At 41.1% G+C, this 23,938-nt stretch overlaps 1 protein-coding gene across 5 annotated transcripts in view; it reads right to left on the bottom strand.

Moving 5' to 3' along the window:
• Positions 1 to 23,938, bottom strand: part of LOC308060924 (tumor protein D52-like) — a 128,170-nt gene that overhangs the window by 65,182 nt on the left and 39,050 nt on the right. For 4 of the 5 annotated variants that reach the window (XM_080380245.1, XM_080380242.1, XM_080380243.1 and 1 more), the window contains one exon: positions 22,076 to 23,576. In XM_080380245.1, the coding sequence (XP_080236371.1) occupies positions 23,460 to 23,576 (117 nt within the window). In that variant the 3' untranslated portion in view covers positions 22,076 to 23,459. Of the gene's footprint in view, positions 1 to 3,010; positions 3,193 to 22,075; positions 23,577 to 23,938 lie in introns of those variants that run through there. The other variant, XM_080380246.1, reaches the window with a different exon arrangement.

Raw genomic sequence — 23,938 nt, 5'->3', positions numbered from 1 at the left:
GTAGCAGGCAGCCAAAAATGTAACTGGCCTAAGACAGTCTCAGCCCCAGCCTTATTACGCTCCCAGCATCAATGGACAACTGACTGAGGATTCTGCTCCAACAGCAGTTTTCCCAGGCCTCATGTTCCCCTGTACCCTGCAACATGCACCAGAAAAAAAGACATACAACACTAATTAGGAAGAAGATGAGAGCAGGGAAGGAGTTGGCAGACACTTGTCTGCCTGGGAGCTTTTTTAGGAAGACCTATTTCGTCACTGGCCCCCAATTTGTCTTGCCACCCAAGTATCCCAGAGCACCATGACAAAATGAGCTATTAACACCACACAAGGAAACAAGTAAGCAGCAGGCTCAGCATGAATCGTAGTTAGGGATTTGAAGAGAACGTACAAAGTTGCCTGCTCCCCAAACCTGGGAGGAAGCATGCAAGCAAACATGGGACAAGGCAAAGGGGGCAGCACTGGAAGCAAGGATGGGGCATGGTGCATGGAGCCTTGCTATGAACCATGCCAGGAAGCAGTTGAGAGCTATGGGTCACAATCAGAGAGGAGACCAAGACAGACAGCATCACAGTGGATGTCTGCTATGGGCTGCCTGATCAGAAAGAGCAAGTGGATGAAGCCTCATTCAAACAACCAGAAGCCATCTCATGACTGCAGGCCCTGATTCTCACAGGGGACTTCAGATGTCCTGATGTCTGCTCAAGCAGAAACAAACACAGAGCAGAACAAGCAATCCAGAGTGAGTGCCCTGGCATCTTCCTTTGCCACAAGTGCCAGACAGCCCAGCCAGGGCAGGTCTCCCACCAGACACGTTACTCGGGGCAGGAGAACACTGTCCGGGAACATGGTAGCTGATGGCAGCCTCAGCTGCAGTGACCACCAATGCCAAGAGCTTACAAACTGAAGGAAAGTGAGAAAGACAAGTGGCAGAAGAGAGATCTGGGCTCCAGGACATTACTTCGGTTTATTCAGGGTAGACAAGTGTCCTGGTTTCAGTTGGGACAGAGATAATTTTCTTCTTAGTAGCTGGTGCAGTGCTGTGTTTTGGATTTGGTGTGAGAACAATGTTGGTAACACACTTACCTTTTAAGCTGTTGCTGGGTGATGTTTATACTCAGTCAAGGACTTTTCAGTCTCTTGGGCCCTGCCCACGAGAGGGCTGGAGGGGCACAGGACATTGGGAGGGGACACAGCCAGGACAGGTGACCCAAACTGGCCAAAGGGATATTCCATACCATGGGATGTCATACTTGGCAATAAAAGCTGGGGTTAGAAAAAGTAAGGGGGGGACATCCAGCATTATGGCATTTGTCTTCCCAAATAACGGTTACACGTGATGGAGCCTGCTTTCCTGGGGATGGCTGCCCATGGGAAGCAGTGAATGAATCCCTTGCTTTGCTTTGCTTGCATGTGCAGCTTTTACTTTACCTGTTAAACTGTCTTTACCTCAATCCACAGGTTTTCTCACTTTTATTCTTCTCCTTGTCTCCCCCATCCCGCTGTGGGGAGAGCGAACAAGCATGTGGAGCTTTGTCGCCAGCTAGGGTTAAACCATGACAAGAAGCTCTCCTGACTTGAAAAGGTGCCCAGAAAGAGGCCATTGATCCATAAGGAACTGATAAATTCATCAATGCTCTACAGTGGTCTTCCCCAACGTTCAAAAGTTGAGCTGGCCTGGCAGAAAGATAGCTAAGCTGAACAGGGAGCTTCAGTCTGAACTCTACCATAAAAACAAAATGAATGGCCACAGACTGAGATGAATGCAGAAGCATTCCTCAGACATGCAAGAATGGACTGGGAAAGGCAAAGCTTATCTAGATTTAGAATAGCAAGAGATACAAAGAGCAACAAGGATTTTACCACTACAGCAGCAGCAAAAGACAGAAAATCTTCTGCTGATGCCAAATGTGACAGGCATAAAGGACACTGCTCATCCTGGGCCATAAATCACAAATGCTTTAAAAGTCACAGACCTATCCAAAAAAGGAAGTTGAGTATACAATGCTCTGATAAAATACTATCACAAACTTGCACAGTAACGTGATTATTTCTGTTAAATCTTGGTTTTTTTTTAAAAAAACCCAACTATTTCAGAACTGTTTATCACAGGAACACGATTTAGACACAGTGACCTTGCTGATTAACAATGATATTCCTCCTCTCTCAAGGAAAAAAAGAAAGAGGGAAAAAGAGATGGACCAATAATAGTGATGTTATGAATTCGAACACATGGTATTTTGCCTACATATTAAAAACTAAGCATTAAAGCAACCTGGAGACAAATTAAATAGACAAGATATTCTTGAATAGTACATAATCATGAGGCGTTAAAGACAGTTCAGTAAACTTACAAATGCCGCTTCCACTAGAATTTGTTGCTTTCTTACCTTTTAGCTCTAACTACTGCATTCCCCAGGACACCTGTTCTAGTTCAGGACACACAGTGGAACTTGCCACCAAAGTCTATACAAAATCTTCTTCTACAATACGAAATATTTGACCACATTAGCACTGATCATCTCTTATAAACAGTATTATCACAAATAATGTGTAAACTCCCTAGTACATCACCTCACGTATATACATTTAGCACAGAAAGTTCTTGCCTAAGGAGGCTTACCATTTACATGGGATTAAATTTCCACATCCACAAAACTCTCAAGTATTTCAATAGTTAGTGCTTGGTTTAACAACTCAGATGATAGTGATGTCCCCTCTCCTCAGTGACAAAACACCCAGTAACTTCCCTTGGTCATCATAAGCTGGAAAAATGTAGATAGCAACAATGCAAACTTGCAAAGGAATCTGCGTTCTAGATGATGTCTGAGCTATCCAGATTTGTCTGTGACCATACTTTTATTCTGCACAACATGTTAACTTCTACAGTTTAAACCACAAAATTCATATGAACTACCCAAGCTCAGTCCAGAAGATGGTCAAATCCCATTAACTAAGAATTTCAGTATGTCATTCACATATGTTAATTGCTTACCGTAAGTTTATTACTTACTTCCCATCCACTCCTGGTCTTTTGCACACACAGTGAAACTTGCCACCAAAATCTATATAAAGATCATCTTCCACAACATGAAATATTCGACCAATGGCAATTTTATCTTTGGCAGGTCCCATCTGAATTAAAGGAGAGCGTCTCAACATAGATGCAAAGGATTCCGATTTCTCTGAAGGAACCTACAGATAAATAAATAATAATAAAAAAACATTTCACAAAACAAACTCTCAGAAGGAGGAAGTAAATTAAACTTAACACACAAAATTTATTCACTAAATTACAAGCAAAGATTTCAAGTGTCTGGCACATTTTTAGTAAAGACTTCTAAGAAGGCACCTGATACATTTCTCCAGCCCCAACCATTTTACCCATTAAAGGTAAAGCTTTCATTAATTCAGTCACACAAAAACATAATTTGGATCTCCTGAAAACATCTGCCAGTTCTACTATTGATTACATAAGTTGATTTGAAAATGCATTCCCAGTGTCAGGAGATGCTCCTGAAAAAGAACATCTGTCATGTCTTTGGTGAAAACCAAAACAGAATTAGTACCTTGCAGCTATTCATGCAGCTGTTTAATAATGAATAATACTTAAATCTTTGTTTTAAAGAACAAAACCATTTTGGCAAAGCAGCAAAAGTAGAAGGCATGCACAGGACTGATACAACACATTAAAAAATGCTAAACCATCACCTTTTAGTAGGGCCTGTAGCAACAGAAAATGGGGGAATAGCTTTAAACTAGAAGAGGGTAGATTTAGATTAGATATTAGGAAGAAATTCTTTACTGTGAGGGTGGTGAGGCAGTGGCACAGGTTGCCCAGAGAAGCTGTGGATGCCCCATCCCTGGAATTGTTCAAAACCAGGCTGGATGAGGCCTGGAGCAACCTGGTCCAGTGGAAGGTGTCCCTGCCAATGGCAGGAGGGTAGGAACTAGATGATCTTTAAAGGTCCCTTTCAATCCAAACCATTCTGTGATTCTCTCATTTTTCACCTACAATATCAAAGTAAATATTTTAATTCATTAACTAACTAAATAAAATGCCAGTTTCTTCTTAGAGAGCTTTTGGAAAATGGAAGAACATAAATCTTCCTGCTCTTTCTCATGGAGACATCTCTGTTCTGTGATCTGAAAAACCTGACTATCACAGGCTACGCATTGTATGTTAGGTGAAAATACCCAGTTGTATCTAAGTGAGACTCAGATACACCTTCCCTGATAGACTAAATTTGACCACTTTTTAAGATGTGAAATTCAATTAGTAAGAAAAACCTTCTTGCCAGTAACAAATGAAAGGGTCAATGCATTTTGGAAGCAACACGTACCTGAAATCTGAAAGTGAAACTAAGGAAATAATTCCATAGATGGATAAACAGATTAAAAAAATGAAATTAATTTCCCCCCGCATCTGGTGGTAATTAACTGATCCAATAATTACTTCATGCAAGATTTCAGACTAATTTCAAGCCAGCAGAAGAGCTAATAAGAAAAAAATAATCAAGCAATTGAACGTTTAGAGATCTGTTGGCTTGCATGACACACTTTCCCATTGACCACTTCAAGTGAATGCTGAAAATCCATCTATATTCTGTGTGAACAGAGCATAATGCCATTGTTTTCCACTTGTACATTTGGAAGCTTTTGTTCTTGGGGAAGTCAAAACAAGAGACAGTTTTGAATTACACCTCTGCTGGAAGGCACAAACAGCATGGGTTGTTCTGACATGACATAGCCTCAGGAATTACAAGCTAGAGATCTGACACCTGATAAATTTGCTGCTTTAGAAACAGGAACTATTAAATGTAGCGTCCCAAGGACAAGGGCTGGACAAAGTGCAACGTCTGCACAGGTGTATGGACACACACCACAAAAACAAGGGTGATAGTAGAACACAAACAGAGCAATAGGATTTTAAACAGAAAAGCTAGTATCAGATAAGGTTCCAAACGCAGGTTTGTTTGAATTTCACAATGCAGTTTAAATTCAAATAGATGAAAATTAATTTTACAGGATGCATTTGTAAGTGCTCCAAGAATACATGCAAAACAGTGGAAGCAATAAAAGGAAGTATTTAAATGAGATTCATGATATGAATTGAGGGGGCAGCAGCAGTCTAGATGCAACTTTAAATCCATGTATAAGCCATAAGCTAAAAGTAAGCATTTCAAAATTAACACCCCCTAAAAATTACTCCATCTGGGCACGAGATCATAAATCAATCCTCATACTGAAAATGCCAAAACCTGTTTTAAAGGAAACTGAGGTACAACAAAGTGCAAAATGTAATAGTCTTCCACCAGCTTTTTCACTATGAACTCTAGTGAGTTTGCAGAATCATCCGATTGGTTTGGAATTCAACTGTTTGCTCCTGTAAAGTAATAGAACACTTTTCCACTATCCTGTACGCACATAATCATTGTTTTCAAAAATGATACATCTCATCTTGACTATGCCTTGCCACTCAACACCAAGTTACTGCAGTCAAATACAACAAAACTCGATGGTCAACTACTTTATCCATTGAATTGATTGTTCAATTCCCCACTTCCCTAACCAGTGTTATCTCATTTCTCTGTCTTTCACACCTGACTTAAGTCAATTTGTCTAGAGAAGATGATGCCAATGAAAACAATCATTCAGAAAGTGATAGCAGGAATGCTCATAGCAGAGGATTTCTAGTAGATGCTCTGTCTCTCAGATGGAAGTAGCTGAGTGCTACAAACAAAAACAACTTCCCAATTAAGAGTTAACATTATCAAAGGGAGATGCCTGCAGGGACTTAAGAAATACACATATGTAAATGCAGAAGGGCAGCATATACAATACTGAAGAGATGCACACAAGCACAGTATCATCAGCTGGCAGAGATGCTGGCTTTTCAGGAACCAGTGTTTCAGAATAAATCACCTTTCCAAATACTTTTGCTGCTCCATCTATGAGACCAAACATCTGACAAAAATATTTCTGCAGTCCTCCAAAATCTCTGTTAAGTCTTCTTAATTTAGAATACAAGTCTATGTGTTTAAATCAACCAAGCAGGCACCACCACCATGCCCTCTCCTGCCCTCTCTACTCCCTCCAAGACAGAACTCCTGTCCCCTTATGCCACCACTGAAACTTGTACTACCCCAGAGTAAGCCTGTTTCAGGAATGTAACAAACAGAAGCTATTTACTTTCTTGTAAGAACGGTTTTCTGTTGGTCTCAGTTCCAAACTAGATCACCAAAGGACCAAGCGAGTATCAGGATGAACAAACAAGAGTGTGAGAGTGCCCACAAACAAGTAGAAAGTTAAGAACAAGGCAGCAACATACAAACTCAGGATAATACAGACTACTATAATTTCATCCCAGAATATTTTCAGCTATCCTTCATAGCAAGGCAAACTAATAAGAAAATTGGTTTAGGAAAAAAACCACACCAAAATACTACTACTACTAATAATAAAAAACCACCAAAAAAGGCAGATGTTACCATTGTAGGCTAATGCATATATACTCCCCACTAAGTTCAAGTCTTTCTTTTCATATTTCAACAGGATGTGAGGAGGTCCACCCATGGTTTGGATTAATTTAATGAATGCTAGCAGAATCACACACTACGCTAGATGATCAATTTCCATTAACTGAACTGCTTTTTCTTATATTTAGATCAACTGGGAAAAAAAACCCAACAAACAAACAGTGATCTAGAAGAGAGGATCAAGAGAACTTCTGATTTTAGTTTGAAGATTTTCCTAAGTTATCTAGAAAGATGACATTAGTAATGGCCATTGAACGTGCTGAGCAATAGTGAGGCTTTTTTTAACCAACAGAACAATATACAGTAAATTCCTTCATCTCTCGGCAATTATACTTGTTAAATGGCATTCACCTCATTCTTGTTGCCTTCATACAGTGGCACACACAGTAGGCTCCGTACCCTAAAAAAATGTTGCTTGTGACATTTTTATCTCCACATCCTGAAGACGGTTACACCAACATCCTATGGATTTCCTGGTTTTATCACCTATAAATGGTCCATTCTAGTTAACAACATCCCTCTACTTTATCTCTCTGGCAGGAAAAAATAAAGATACAAAATTCTTCCCATTCACAAACTTGCCTATGAAATAATCTCTGTACCCAACCCACAAGGGCCATCTTTACACACTGACAGATGTGGTCATTCCTTATTAGAACAGAGATTAAACTCACTAAGATACAGATGCTATGTACAAATAAATCCTTGGTCATTCTTCACTGTGGACAGTTTTCCAAGAAGCCACCTGGAATCTGTTTGAATTCTAACACAGCTCTACAAGTCTGCAGCATTATCCATTCCACTACCTGGAGAGGAAATTCTCAATAGCAGAAGTATCTGATTTACATACACAAGAATTCTCAAGAAACTCCACTGGCTACTGCCATCAAGGATTCTTTTGTGGACAGTCTAGAAATAGAGTGAGCTAAAATACAGTGTTCTCTACAGTTTTCTACATAACCTCAAGGAGATCTCATTAAACAGTAATTACCTCAAGCATTTAAAGAGATTTAATGACATTTTGAGTACTTTCCTCCATGATTTCTAAATCTCCTTAACTGGCTTCCCACATTAGCACTACAGAAAAAGAAGACTTTAAGATAACAGGGCAACATACTTTATTACGCACTCTTCTGATTCTCAAGGAGCGTTAGGCACACAGCTGTGATAGACAATGCATCAACAACATGTCAAGTTGCAAAAATTGAAGAATATTACAAAATTCAGACACACAAAGGGCACATTCTTCTAGAGAACCTGAAGTATAAAGGCATTTTCCCCCTACTCCTTCTTAAATGCCTAACTTGCTTGATTTTCCATCCAATTTCTCGGGTTTAAGTTTTTTCACAAATACTTGGATGCCATTCACTTTCTGTGTGCATAGTGCAGTAAAAACCAGTAACCCTTTCAATAACAGAATACTCTGCAAGATGATATATATTAACCAGAGAGTGGAGAAAGTCATAGATCTAAACCCCAGTAAGATCCAAATGAAAGAAGTTACTCCAATGGAGGATGTAACATACTATTTCTGGAGCAAAACCTATGACTACACAAACAGGGTGGTCCTATCCCACCCACTAAGCAATAAGTTTTTAAAACCCTAGCTACACGTTTTATGTTTGCTTGCAAAGGCAAGTATCATGTATGTTGGAATGTGAGAGATAAGGATAAACATGGGGAAGTAGGATGGGAGATTGGTAATCTGACTGCTACAGTTAATGGGTGAATGACATCAAACAGCATGCAAAGAACACAACCCTCCATAATTAGCAAATTTGTATTCCTCAGCACTGTCATCCATAGCTAGAAAGATTTTTCTGTCCAAAACTAGTTACACAAAACAACAAAATGGGAAAACTGATTTGCAGCAACAAGTTAGTACAATGCCACAATAGGTAAAGGCCTAATGGATTTGAGATACTCAAAACTTGACTGGAAAAGGCCTTGAGCCACTTGAACCAAGTCTGCCCTGCTTGGAGCAATGGGTCTGAACAGATGACCTCCTGAGATCACTTTCAACTTAAATTATTTAATTTAGGAAGACTGGGAGCCTGCTATAAAGAATATTAAAACAAACCCCAATACATTAAGCTACTCTCTGACCAAGTATATATTGATAAGGCACTTAATTCAACCAAGCAACCTAAAGAAATTTCACAATCTACGAGCCTACCAGACCTCAGTTTTCCATACCTTGTAACTACTAAAAGTGTGCAGTTGCTTAGATGTTAGATGTTGCGCACCTAAATCCCAGGATTTTTTAAAAAAGTTGTTGTAGGCATTACTAGGTTAACAGGTCACAGTGATTCATGCAGTTCATTTACCAAACTCCTCTTGGGTGTACTTTTAATACTTTTTTACTCAGAGGGCTTGTTGCATTCAAGTCAAAACTCCACTGTGCAGAAGGATATCACCTTAAAGGCAACAGGACCAATTCAGTATACTGCAAAAATCTGACATCCAACAGTCAACAGCCTTCCATCCAGAAGCAGCATAACAAGCATTGCCAGCTCAAATGTTCTCCTAAGTTTATCAAAGAACAAGCATCAAGCTTTGTTTTCACGACCATGGTTTCCCTGCACACTGAAGTTCTTGCAAGAAACGAGGGCGAAGCCTTCAGGAGGAGCACTGAGAGGACTGACACATGATTACAGTGACTGAAATTTCAACATACAAGCAATTACAGCTCAAAGTAATTTCTCTGGGTGCCGCCACCTTTTCATACATTAAACTATTTGGTCTAATGCTGATGACTCTTTATTGAGAAGTCAAATACATCTTATTCTGGTCTCAGAATATAATCATTCAAATTTTAGGCCTCAGGCCCTTATCTCAGAGATGTACAGCTCTCAGTCTCCCCTCGACCAAATCAATTCAGGAAACAAAATCTGAAAAATACTTGTACTTGCCATATACAGTACATGACTCGCTTATATTTTGTAGTATTGGGAGAAATCAGAAGTCTAAGACAAAATAGAACTCTGGAGCATCACTTGGAGTTTCATGTGAACAGTTATACAAAGACAGGAATCATCTCTTCAGTATGACATGCACCTCCTCTTCTCCATCTCCATTCTACCCTTTGAAAAAGAGACATTCGCAGAAAATATAAAATTACCTGTTATCCTCTTATTTGCAAAAAGCATTTGTCTCAAGTAGTATTAAAAAGGACAATTTGCAAATCACTAGCACAATATACATTATGCACACATGCAGAATACACACCACAGACACCATCTTGATGCTCCAGTGTCCAAGAGGTGTATAAGGCTATTTAGCCTTTTTTGAAGCCTGATTTTAACTCTGCAGTATATACCAAGGCAAGTATTAAAATGCTGTTGTTTAAAAAACCCAAATGTTCATGGATAAAGCAGGCATGAAACTATGCATGTAACAGAAAACATGTAGGTTATTCTTATACAGCTCTGCATAATGCAAACTAGGACACAAGTTTTAACTGCCATAAAATTCACCCAAGGCTCGTAAGTGACAGCACATCATCCCACTTACAGCACACAGTTACAATCAAAGACAGCATGAACTCGGCTTGTTCTTTTAAAGTCCACTGGTTTGCGTTTTTTCCCCACCATAATCTAGCTTTTTCCTCCTCGATTAGTGGCCTGAGGTTTTGCCTTATAAAAAAAAAAACAAACCAAAACCCAAACAATTGACATTCATACTGTTGCCCAATAGATTCGACTTACAACCCAAATGCGGCAACCACAAAGATGAGGAAGCTCTCTTCAGCTTCCTTTGAACAAGAGATTTCTCCATTTTATTCTATACAAACAGATAAAAGTAAAGAACTAAGTAAACTTCTTGCTAACAAAAGGTCCTGAAAATTAACTACTATACAAAGCTGAAACAAAACCAAGATTTGTGTTATTTATTAAACCTACTGAAGGAAAATAGTCCGAAGAGAAAGCATAAAAGGAGGATCCATGACTCAAAGCAGAAAAAAGTGCAGTGATTTAAGGAAAAATCTAAGATTAATGACTGCAAAGTCACAAAGAAGAGCTCTGAAAGCAGTCAAGGAGAAAACCAGAAGCTTCCCTGCTAGTAAGCAAGATATTTATAAAAAGCTTCATATGAATCACTTCCTATGCGAAGACTGTTACAAGGCTCAGTTTCTGTAAAGACAGCACTTGCACACCAATTTACACTATGATGACCTGAACCCTTTAAGGGAATTATTGTAGTTATAAGGATTCTAATATATACTAATATTGATTATTTAATATCTACAATCTAATAGAAGAAATATCAGTGCAACTAAAAATTCTAGCAGATGCCATATTCATTAATTTCTGCCCATACTTGAGTAGAGATTTGAATTGTACCCTCAATGGCAGCAAACCCCAAATTACATCATTTTGGAATAAACATAAACAGTGTCTATAACCATCTTTTTAAAGGAAAGTTATGAAAAAAGCAGGAGAGGGGAGAAGAAAACAGAACCACCTTTTAATACAATATGGTACTACAAAACCAGTACTCAAGAGCAGCATGTGAGCACTGAAAGTTTTTCCTCCAAAACTTCAAAATTTAGAGGGGAAAAAACCTCAGACTTTATGATTGGAAAAAGCAAAGGAAAACAGCTCTTTTTGCCTAGAAGAGGATGAGGAAAATTGACTGCTATGTTTTCATTCTTACTGTTATTAAATCTTTATTAACTTTCAAAACCCTTGCATACTTAGGGTTTTAACTGTCCAGAGTTATTTCCCATCACAATCTTAAAACTACAAGTATCCCCAAAGAACTACCACAAAGCAAAGCAAACTTCTGCTGTTTCAATCAAGAGGAACATCCATACATTCTCCTCAGCGCAGCAAAGAAACATGGTTTTATTTTAGGAAGCAAAACAAAACTCTTCAGCCAAAAAGGCTGGAAGTAAAAAGCTGAAATTAGGCATTTAAGCATCTCTTGGTGAAAAGCAGTGACTAAGTGTTTTGGCAAAGCGTCATGTAAACTTCACTGTAGATATTAGGTTTTCTGATGACTAATTTACCGTGCAAGTCTAACAGCATTTTGTAAAGACCTGTTCATTAAAACTCTGGCTCATTTTTTTAAATGCTGCAGGATTAGACTTTAAGGAGCATAGGTACAGAAGTTAAGCTATCTCAACACTCACTGCTAACTTGAAGGTAAAATCTGGCAGTGACTTTCCTGCATGCAATGTGCTAGAAAGAAGTCTGTGTCCCAGTGCAACTTGGGAACACACCTGAAGTTCTGGAGAAGAGCACCCTCTCCCCTTGTGGAACATTTGAGAGAGCATGATCTACTCCGTAAGCCCTCTGTGCAGCTTGCCTTGGACAAAACAATCTGGCAATATTTTAAACCTTAGCTATATACCAGAGAACTTAAAGCTGCTCTTGCCAATCTATCTGAAACCAGCTGAGCTACAAGCCCGGGAAAATGAAGAGTATCTTACTTTATGTTTCAATATAGTCCTAAGTAAACTATAATACTACTGAAAAAAAAAAAGCCTCTAGGAAATCCCATTTAGACAGTTATATTAAGTGGGTACCCAAGTTGTCTTTAGAAGTCAAAACCATCAAAAGTAATACTGAATAGGAACTCTGATGCTTCTATCTTACATGCATGTATTACGATTGATGCTTTTTTCTTAGAATGGTTTGGGTTGGAAGGAACCTTTGAAGATCAGCTAGTCCAACCACCTCTGTCATGGGCACGGACATCTTTCACTAGGACAGGTTGCTTAAAGCCCCATCTAATGTGACCTTGAACACTTCCAATGATGGGGCTTCTACAACTTCCCTGGGCAACCTGTTCCAGTGTCCAACCACCCTCACCATTCTCCCTTTTGTCCAACCTAAACCTACTCTCCTTTACACTTGTATTTTAAAAACAATGCAAGATTCATCATATTCTATTTGATACCAGTTTATGTTCATCCACACCCTTCCATCAAGTTCCAACTTTTGATACGCATTGCAATGCTGACCAATGAATACAGCATATTCCAAACCTAATTTTATTTTTGCATACAGAATAACTTCTAATTAAAAGTATTTCAGCTGTGCAGAGAGCACACAGTATACTTGTATGTATATATTTGTATATATATTGTCCTCATAATAATGAACAATGTAATCTTGTGAACTAAGCACATTTTTCAAAGAGATGTAAATAACAATTAACCAAATACATGGAGCACTTAACCAATAAAATACTATGATGAAAACAACCTTTGTCTCTCATAATTACATTCTTCAAGTAGGATCATGCAGATCTCAAAAGCAAAAAAGTCACAGAAAGGGGATTTGTACACCCTGCATAATATTTAACAGGTTTTCCTGAACTGCACTTTTGTATCCAAACTTCTTTGCTGTCTAGAAATCTCTTTAAGTTCTTGTGAAGGCTCTCTGCACCTTCTTTCTACTTGAAGATGGATATTTCTTGTACTGCATCTTGATGGTAAGTCTATTAACTGCTCTTCAAACTCATGAAAGAGCATAATTATTCAGAATACTTTGTAAAATGACAAGTCACCAGTGTCTTATTACAGGCTGCTAAATCAAGACTGTTCATAATACAAAAAACATACATTGCTTTTAATAGAATTAACAGACTAACCTTGTATGTCCTACAACATACTGCACTATAATAGTAAATCTGAAGACAGGTGATTTTTTTTTAGTCAATCATGGCTATACCTGCCCCTTATCAGAAGAGTCAAAGATATACTCTATTTTGTTTGAGTCTGAATTTTGTGGTATTACATACACCACCACACGTGACTACAATTTAAAACTTTACTACTTTTTCCTGTGACTTTATGCAACTGTCTGTAGGAGGAATAGCATAAAACAATAGGGTACATCTGGGGAGGGGAAAGATACCACAGCTGTATCAAGAAAGTTAACCATCTACAGCTGCTTCTAGACCCTTTTTTAAAGCTTCTTCATCAATCAATTGCCCATTTAAAATACTAGAAAGCAGCAAAGTCATATAGCTAACGCACTATCATGTTACCCAAATCACCACCGCTTACCCACAAATCTTATAAATGTACAATCTGCTGCACTAGTTGACTCAATACCAACTTATTTGTGTTTGTAGTAAAACAAAGGTTTTTCCAATTACCTTCACATTTTGATTGGGTACACAGTGCAGAATCTGCAAACCAAGACTTCCATAAAGAATTTCAAACGCAGCTTTGCAAATATGCTGTTGGCTAGCCAGAAGGATCATCTACTAAACAATGCTGAGCTAGGGATTTATTTCATAACACAAAATAGTACATAATCTGGTCACAATAGAGCTGCTTATTTTTCTTGAATTTAAATAACTTCTACCCATAACTTAAAACAAAAAGTATTTATGTCTTTCTTTCAAGGATTACTTTATAGCAAAAAATTGGAACATTGCAATGGCATCAATACAAGATTAATGAAACATGAAGGTTTCACAAAGGTGGAAAGAAAGAACGGATGAAAACACAGAGGTGAAGACAACAGTACAGACAAAAATTTATTGATGTTCTGCTTTAAGGAATAAAAGAAGAGCTGAGTCTTATTACAATTTCTTTATTAGTAACAGGAAAGGAAACAAATTCAGTTAATTATACTTATTTAAGTATTTTTACTACTTTATGTATATGGAAAGAGATGAAAAAAAGCAGGAACCAGGAGGTGATTCCTACAATGCCCAGAACCTGTATGTCCATGGCTTTTCACATTCCTCCCACCTACCTCCAATTTACACACACTCCTCCCCTACGCCTGCACCAGTTCCTAAATGAGCTGGGATCAGCTATCTCAACAGTATGATTCCCACCCACACTGAGGAGCACACAGACACCTGCCAGTGTGCGCTTACCAAAACTCACAGCCTGCGGAACACCCAAAGCGTCTAACTCTCCTCCAGTGCAACTCTGAACAGAAATCACCTAGTCTCTATATCAGGGAAAGCAGGTGAACCTACTGCATGGATTATGTCAAAAACAAAATCATGCCAGCACACACAGTCCTATGAACGGCCCACAGTGTTTTGGGCCCAACATCTGCCTGTGCAGCTAGATTGCTTAGACATAACTCTGCATCATGTCTCTGAGCAATATCATCTGTGTCCTTGCATTTTAGGCTGCTCTACAGGGCTGCCATGCTGAAACGGGACACTGGCAATGCCACACAACAGCACTTTCTTATCTTCAGCCTGACAGTTTCTCCATTTATCGCAATCCTGCCCTTCCAGGCTCTTTTTTTCCAGTCTCCTGGGGGACAGGATACTGTTTCAATAGTCACAGTAGGAGAATAATTGGGATCTCCCAGCAACAGTGGATGTAAATATCCTGTTGATAATAAGCACTAGGACAGATTTCAGTGCCCATTTAACCTTTACATTATGCTTCCATACACCTTCTTCTAGATATCTCACATGATAAAAAAAAGAGGCTGCTGGCATTCACTTGCTTTTCTCCATGACTCTGACAGTGCCAAGACAGTTTGAATTTTCGGATTCCACTCTGCCAGCCAGTCATCCAAGGCATATCACACGTGCCTACCACTCACTGACCTCCAGCCATGCCAAAGTGATCACTTGCCAACCCAGAGCTATCTGGACTTAGTTCCAGAAGACAACTGCATCCGCTGCTTCTCCAGCGCTGCGGTCTTCCTCATGCCAACCAAGGCCAGAACAGTGCCAGGTGCTCAGGGCCTGCCCATGTGGATTTGTGTTCCTGAGTCACTGCTGCCTATCGCAATTGTGTACAATTTTACTGTAGTATAATTACATTCTCCAAAGAAGTCACATGCACCATTCCTCTGCTGTCCAACAACATTAGAAGTCTGTCTACTTCATTTCAGAGACTGTTGCTCCAACACCATGTTGAGTTTTACAAAATTCTGTTGTGCAGGCATTTCTGTCATATGCAAAGGCGGTCATCCGACAGACTCAGCTGCACCCACAGCTGGGACAAACCCAAGTCAGAACAGCCAAGTTTTGGTGCCTCAGCCAGAGCATTCGCAAGCTAGAACTGCTCCTTCCTAGAGGTCAAAAGAAGGACAAACAGGCTCATTCCCACTGTAATGCAAACCAGCATTTCAGGCAGATCTAGCTGAGACGATGCAAGAAGCCTGCGATGCAGTCCTTATTTAGCATGAACCTGAAGGCACCAGGATGCGTTCACAGCATAGCAGGGGCAGACATAACCCAAGTTTCTCAAACACAGCTGTATAAGCTGGCAAAGTAAGCCAAGAGAAACTTCCAGGTAATGAAAACTCATTCCAGTTCCCACAACTGGCAAGACTCACTCTCAGTTAGTCAGCAGTTTCCAATATTTGAATGCTAGCCAGAAGGTAATCTACTTAAAAGAGTAACCTTGTGCTTGACATACAGGTTTTATAAAATGCTGTTATATTTGTAATCAATCAAAAAATGTTTTTAAGTTATTCATTAACACTAGAAAAGCACTCCATCTACACAAAGATTATGGGTGTCCTAAGACATATTACACTGTGAAAATTACAAGTGAAAATTGCACCAAGTATAACTAAGTATTTTTGTTCTCAAATAACTGCAACTTCAGTAAAATAATCTTCTAAATGTTAACTTAAGTGGGAAGATAGATTGAAAGAAATACCTCCCATCTATAATTACATTAAAAATAATTCTTATTTTTTTTAATGTTTGATTTCAAAACATCCAGTGTTATACATTATTTTAAACCAAGGTTGCCAAGATTCTGCATAAGCAAGGCAGATACACATCACTTATAAAGAATATCCAGAATATTCAGAACAGAACACTTCTTTAAAATTCTCACTTGTATTTTAGCTTTTAATCTCTCCCCTAAAACATACATAGATATCATAATTCTTTATATCACCTATTAAAAGTTTTTACTTTCTTCTCTTTATGAACATTGATTTTTTTTAATAGTAACAAGAAATTAAAATAGACACCCTCCTCAGATTTCTGAATCCTTTCAGGAAAGAACCTGTAGCTGACACAAGTAAATTTAAAAATACTTATGTTTCTGCAAGAATACTTTACCTATTTCAGAAATTAGTTATTATCATGTATTGATACCAACCCTGTCCCTTCCATCTGAACTTTAGACAAAGCCAGTTATGTTCCATCTTAATAAATGCTTTCCTTAAAACACGGTATTCAAGGAACTAAATAGGAAATTCCTCAAACATGCTACTTCTGTGAGATCCAGAAACAAGCAATGCCCTCTGCTGTGCCGGGTGTGGAGTTTCACCAAAACCCTAGCGCAGCATCCCTGCCTCGGTGGGACCTGCAGCCTGGTGGAGAGGCTGAAGATCTCTGCTTCTGAAACAAAGACACTGATTCTGCTCACATCACTGATCTCTGACACGCACCTGATGGTTTGTACCGTTACTGTAAAGTGAAAAGGTACCAACAGAGTTTTAGCACATTGTAACACATGGCAGACCAGCAGCAAGGTAACATAGGGATAACCCATTTCTACCTAAAAATATATGTGACAAACTTCCCCACTCATTCTTCAAAACATTTTTAGACTATTTAGTTCACAGTACTCGAAAATGTGCAATTTATTCTTAATTAGTTATTTAAGTCTAACATTTTCTTCAAATGTTGGTAACCTAGCTAAGAAAGTAGCTCAACCACCATTTCTTTACCTGTATCAACAAAAATCATCACATCCTTCCTTTTAAAAGTCAAGGTTTCCCATTTTGCTAGGCAGGCAGCTTCAATCTGCAAATACAGGTAACACCTAAAGCATTTCCTGTCCTTCTAAAAGATTTCTGTAAACAATTCCACAGTGAAGAAAAGAACTTTAAACTTGCCCTTTTTTTGTTCAGTTTAGAATACAAAATTTAGCCATTATAAAAATGCAGAAGGAAAAAGCAGTAAGAAGTAAGCTGCCTGCTGTAGACAAAGTTGAACATCATGTGGGTGTTATCAGAATATTTTGCCTACCAAGTTGATTTTTAACAATTTCAATCAATATTTAAGTGCCTGCTCTGTTTGCAAAACATAACAGAACTGTAAACTGAAGGTGAAAAATAAAACACAAAACCCTAAAAAATTACCAACACAGCAGAAAATACCACCAGGCAACTATGAAACATTATCCGCAGTACGCATTTGCTGCTGTGCCCAAAAAACTTACTAAGCTACCTAGGGAAAATATCATCATGCTTTCTGAATCATCTTAGACGAACACATCTCAACACACCCATTTATCAAGTTTCCTGACATTTGCCTAAAATAAGCCACTGCCTACCAAGTATCATAGTATTCATTCCGTTTCAAAAATGAGGGAAAAACATCTGACACAGGACATCAGTACCGAAACATTAAGCCTCCCCCCTCCTCCCAAAATGAAACAGAAACACTAAGGACCCAAATAACATCTCTGTGCTCTTGAAGGGTGTAAGTACACCAAAATCCAGGCAGCATTTTGTACCCGTCTACTTGCCTGCAGAGATAAGGAGCACAAACCTTCCTCTGGCTGCAACTCAGATAAAGGATGAGCACAACCACTTTTCTCCTGCCTGAAAAAGATCCTGCAGCTGCGTGGCACCCGAAAGGGACTGTAGCTAGAGCCACCGCACCCTCTCCTGAGGAGAGCAAGTTGCTCCCCTCAGAAGGATTTTCTCAAAAGGTCTTCTAATGCTTTCAGTTTTTCCAGCAGCATCCAGTACATTCTCCCGTAAGTATTGCTCAGCTTTATGCCACATTAGCATCAGGATTGCTCCCAGATGTGGAAAGTTTATTTAGTAACACCCCTAGCAATCAAAAAAACAGTTAAAATTGGTGAAAAGGTGATTTCAAGAAAAATACACAGAACCAACAGATTACACTCCAAATCAGACCCCCTTCATTTTCTTCGTTTCAGTACTTCATCTTCCACTGCTAACTCATTCTCACCAAACCCCACTCTCTCTCCTGCACACTCTTAAAAGAGCAAACAGTGAATAACATCAATCACACTTGGGCTCACTGAGCACTTTGCTAACTGGCTTAAGAACAGCACGAAAGTGGATTCATAACAATCTTCTTCATCTCATTGTTATGCTTTTAACATCACCACAACACTGTAAAGCAAGCTACTGGTCTTCCTCTTGTTTGAGTGAGAAAATAATGCAGCAAAGTGTAGAGCAATGCAGAGTTGTAGTCCAGCTCTTCATTTTACTTTCCTAGTTTGATTTGTGTATTGAATTATTTTTATTTGTGTATATAATTCCACTTGGAAAAGATGCTGTAAATGCTATGTAGCATTCAAGTCAGTTAGAACCTTTAAAGGCTTAATGACAATTTATTTATAGATAGAAACAAAATAGAATACATTCCTAGCTTCTTACTTCAAAAGAAAGAAAGGGGGGGGGGAAAGGAAAACAAAAAAATTACTCCCCAAATCCCCAAAGTAGCATTCAGTTTCTTCCACACCTAAATCAAGTGAATCCCTTCCTAAACTCTTCTGTGGACATCCGCCTTGGACACCACCTGAGCCAGCACCTTTGCTCAGGCAAACCTTTTGTCTTTGCACAGCCCGCCTTGCTAGCGTGGATATTCAATGAAAAACAGGATCATAGAATGGTTTGGGTCAGAAGGGACCTTAAAGATCATCCAGTTCCAACCCCCCTACCATGGGCAGGGACACCTTCCACCAGACCAGGTTGCTCAAAGCCCCACCCAACCTGGCCAGCCTAGCCTTGATGGGATGGGGCATCCACAGCTCCTCTGGGAAACCCATTCCAGTGCCTCACTACCCTCATAGTGAAGACTTTCTTCCGTATAGCTGAACTACATCTACCCTCTTTCGGTTTAAAGTCATTATCTCTTGTTGATCACTACACGCCCTTGTAAAAGTGTCACAGTTTATGCAGTAATTTTGGGTTATCAGGTCCTGGATTCAGTGACACAGACATTTCTAGTTCTATACTCCCAGCACTAAACTACTCCAGCAATATTAATTCACAACACTGATCTCCATATCCTACTGGGCATAATACAAGTAACCCCACCCCCTGACATCGTCAAACAGAAATGGAAAAGCTAGAAAAAGATGTGACAAGGATCAAGAGCAGCATGGAATCACTTCCACTTGAGGAAAAGTCAGAGCTCAGGATTTTTCACCCTGGAAGAGATACTCTGCAATGTGCTAGTACACACACACACAGAGCTTTTTTCTGTTTCCCTAGACATCTGCTAATGGCCACTGTCACAACAGGCACTAGAAAAATCAGCACAATGAAAACCAACTCAACAGCCAGAGAAAGTGATGGTTATTCACAAAATCTCTACATTCATCTTACCACTCAGCTAATTCATTCCCAAGTTTCATTAGCTCATATTCTCATATCCACTGACTCACAACAAGAAGTGTATAACCAAAGTGGTCTGGGGCAAGACCACTTGGCACCACGGACAAAGAATGCCAGCTATCGAGGCCCCACCACAGCTCCAAGACTCTTCCTGTTTGGCAATGATGAATTAGGTTTTGGACAAACCCTTCACACCCTTCAGGTGCCAACACTTGTTTACAGGGTGGCCCTTTGCTCCAGAATCTCACTGCAGCCTCAATAACAGCAGGCTGCTGCTCACTGTGTCTCTCCCTGTCTTCACGCTGGAGCAAATGGAGGAAAGCAAATGGCACATATGTGACAAGCCTGCTGCCCTCCTGTTGTTGTTTGGAAGCAGGGTCTGCTCTTGACAAATCATCTGTGCTGCAGACTCACAGCACAGGCCTTGGCAAAAACATCATGAGCCTCAATTTTACTCCCACGAACCAGTTCCCGGAGAACTGTGGCCTCCAACACACACTACTGTTTCAACCCCTGGCCTGCTGTTTCTTTGATACCTTCACACGTATGCATTTCCACAGGTGTTTCATTCACATCAGCCTTCATATTTCCACCACAAATCTGTCGAGTGCCTGTTTAACAGTTCTTTGATTTGGCCTGCTAAAAGTGTTTAATTAAAGATTTCCCACATCCTCCCTGCCTGACTAGCGTCACAACGCAGTTTTGCCCACGGAGCTGTACCTTGCTTCCTAAACAACCAGAAGTACTTGCACGCTTTCTAGACCGGATTTTTGTAGGAGTACGTTAAAAGCAAAGCATAAAAACTCTCCGCGCATCCATAGGATGTTTACTACGCAGGGTGAAGCAGCGAGAAGAGAGAGAAAACCACGCGAAATCAGCCGGGCACGCAGGCAGAAGGGCCGCAGCGGCGGGGAAGCGGGCCGCCCGCGCCGGCCAGCGGGCAGAGGGGGCGGCGGCAGACGGCAGCAGCAGGCCCGCGGCGGGCACTGCCGGGGCGGCCGGGCCAGGCCCGCCCGCGGACACCGGCCCGGCCCACACGCCACGCCCTCACCTGCCGGTGGCCGGGGGCCGCGGTCCCGGTGCCCGACCGCTCCTCCGTCTGCTGCGGGAGGGTCCCGGCACCCGGCGCTCCCGCCGGCGGGGCGCCGCCGCACCGCCTCACCGCCGGCAGCCGCCACGGCCGGACCCCGGCCCGCACGGCGGCGAGGCCCCATCTCGGCGCCGCCATGGCTGTCCGCGTGGAGGGCGGAGCCTGAACTCTGACCCCGCGTCACGCGCGGGTCAGGGGCACGCGGCGGGCGCAAGCGCACCGGGCTCGGCTGAGGCGGGCGGCCGCCATCTTGGCTGAGGGGCGCTGGGCTCCGCCCTGCGGCGGCGGCACGGCACGGCACGGCCAGGCCCGTCTGCCCGCGGCGCCCCCCACCGGCCTGCGGGGGAACGCGCACAGCGCCGGGAAAGGCGCACCCGGCTGCCCGCTCCGCCGCGTCCCGCTCCAGGCGCTGCCGGCCGCGCGCCCGCTCCCGCCCGCGGGGCTGCGGGTGAGGGGAAGGAGCGAGCCCCGCCGCCCCCGCAGCCGCCTGAGGAGCCGGCCCGGCCGGCCGAGACGCAGAGGCGGCGACAGGCCTGCCTCGAGGAGCAGGGAATAGGTGGCGGCTGCGACATTAACACGCACAGCCTGGAAAAACTTCAGTTGCAACAGCCACCCGAAGGCTGCTTGCGCTCGAGGGGAAGGTGCAGGCAGAGGAAGATGCAGCCGAAGGTTACACGAGGCCGCAGCTGCAAAGCTGAGTGAATTACATTACAGATCCAATGATACAGGCACCTGGCCTTAAAAAAAAAAAAATTAATCAATTACTCCACAACCCTGAAAGCCCAACTCTGGATGAGATGACCCTAATTATTCAGATAAGTAGGAACCCATAGAACAAGGCCCATGTTCCAGAAGGACCTGCCCTATGGAGGAAGAGCGCCACTCACTGTGTCATTCCATTCTCCATTGCTTTGTCAAGGTGTATCTGTCAGAGGCTGAGGGTATCTCTCAAACCATTTTCTGAACTTCCAAGTGTAATCAGGGCAGTTTAATTTTCTGTAAACTACTAGAAGTCAACCTAGGCCTAGTCTCTTCCAGAAATGCCAAGCTCACCCATGCACATTCCCCCTAGTACAGCACTACTTTGAAACCAAACTCAAAGGACTGTTTCAACTAGAAATAAAACCAACTTATTTATATAAGCCTCCATATTCACAACACAATACATTCCTCACATACAGGTTTTTATTAAGCTTCTCATATGTGATTAAACATATATACTACATCTGACATGCTAATATGGTTGTCAGGAGCCAACATTTTTCCCTCCAGACATTTGTGGCAGTTGAAGCTCCATGGATTTCACACAAACGTTTCAAAACTTGGTTCCAGTTCTAAGCACAGTGATAAAACACTTGCTGGGAGTTCTAACTATACTGATGCCATGTGCCAGAAAGATACAAAATGCAAGAACCTGGAAAAGTACATCAGATAAAGCAACAGGTAGGAGAACAGATCTTGTAAGAGCTATGCTGCGATATGACACTGTGCACCTCTTGAAACAGATTTCTGGGGTCTTAACCAGGGATTGGGGTGCTAGTGGTACAAGCCTTTAACACATGAAAAAAAAAAAAAACAAAACTGTGTAGCAGATGTTTTCAACGATCAGCCTACAAGGGAAACAACATTAGCATTTGAGAGCAATTCCCTTGATGCCCAAGAAAGAACCACTTTTGTGTTCAGGCTTATTTTTACAGTCCATGCTTTGTTTGGTGCAAATGTGATGCCACCATGTGTGAACTAAGATGAATCTATTCAAGACTGATCAAAAGTTCAGAAGAGTGTCTCTTGCCACATTAACATCATGTACAAAAAGCAAGACTGAAAATGTTATTGTAACTGAACCAAACCAGTACTATTAGGCATCTTGCTTCCGTTTGTGATGGTCAGAAGTTTCCTAGGTGGATAAGCCACAGACAAATCAGTAAGTTTTAGATGTTATGTATTATCCTATCTGCATCTGTTGTATGAGGAACACGCTCATAAGACAGTACACTCCTACCCATGTGTAATCCTGCTGTGAATAACTTGTTTAAAGCCTGCTGAAGCAGAAGTCCTTTCTTTAGCTGGGAGTGATCCTTCTAGTTCGGTGTCCCGTGCAGGCAACACTTAACTGAAAAAATCACAAGGGAGTGCAGTAACAAGCTTCAGTTTGGCAGTGGCAGTAGATTCATAATGATTAAGTTGAGCAGTAGTTACAGATTCAAAAGAAATTATGTATCCACAGTATATGTACAGTATAATTAACTTCTCAAAAGAGGGTTTTTTCATTGCTATATTTTAAAGGTCGCCTTCAAATTACAGATAAGTCCTTTAAACGCTTGAAAGGCATAAAAATTCCCCTTCCCACACAAAACCCCAAACAATGAATTTTAGTTTCAAAAATAGTTTGAGCCCAACAAACAAGCTTGGTATCAGTTAATCTGGTAAAATAGCTATGTGCTAAATAAAAGCACATCTGGTGGAAAGAGCGCAAAGAATGTTACAAGTGTGCTTAGTTTTTGCTTGCAGCATCTGGCAGTGGGTAGCAGGACAGAGGCAGGAATCTCAGTGGGTCTCCTCCTGTGTCTGTTCTGCAGTAGTTTCTGTGGCACTGGCATTGGCAGCAGAGTTAAGAACTTCTCCAAAGTCTCCCCCAGCAGGTTTGCTTCCTCCAACTTTAGACTGGAACACAGAGAGCACCTCAACATAAAATTGCAGTTATTTGACATGCCAAACACACTTACCTGCATAAAATCAGTACCTGTGCATGAGTAAGTTTAGTAACTCCCTTCAGCAGAATGGCTTTTTTCAGGACTGAGCTACCTCTATAATACTCTACAGACAAGTCTTTACGTATCATGCAGAAAACAAGCACCAGATCAACATAGCAGCCTCCCTCTGACTTCAAGATACACAAAACATGAAGCAGCCCTGATCCCAGGGAGTCTGCAGATTGACACACCCGCAGTTAAAAATGGAGACAGGTATGCAGCCTTTGAAAGATTCAGAGTTATAACTCGCTTCTGTATTGCTCAAGAAATAAC

This window comes from Falco punctatus, assembly GCF_963210335.1.
Source record: "Falco punctatus genome assembly, chromosome: 3".
Classification (NCBI taxonomy): domain Eukaryota; kingdom Metazoa; phylum Chordata; class Aves; order Falconiformes; family Falconidae; genus Falco; species Falco punctatus.
Note: the sequence above shows the minus strand (reverse complement) of the source record. Positions and strands in the feature narration are given on the sequence as shown.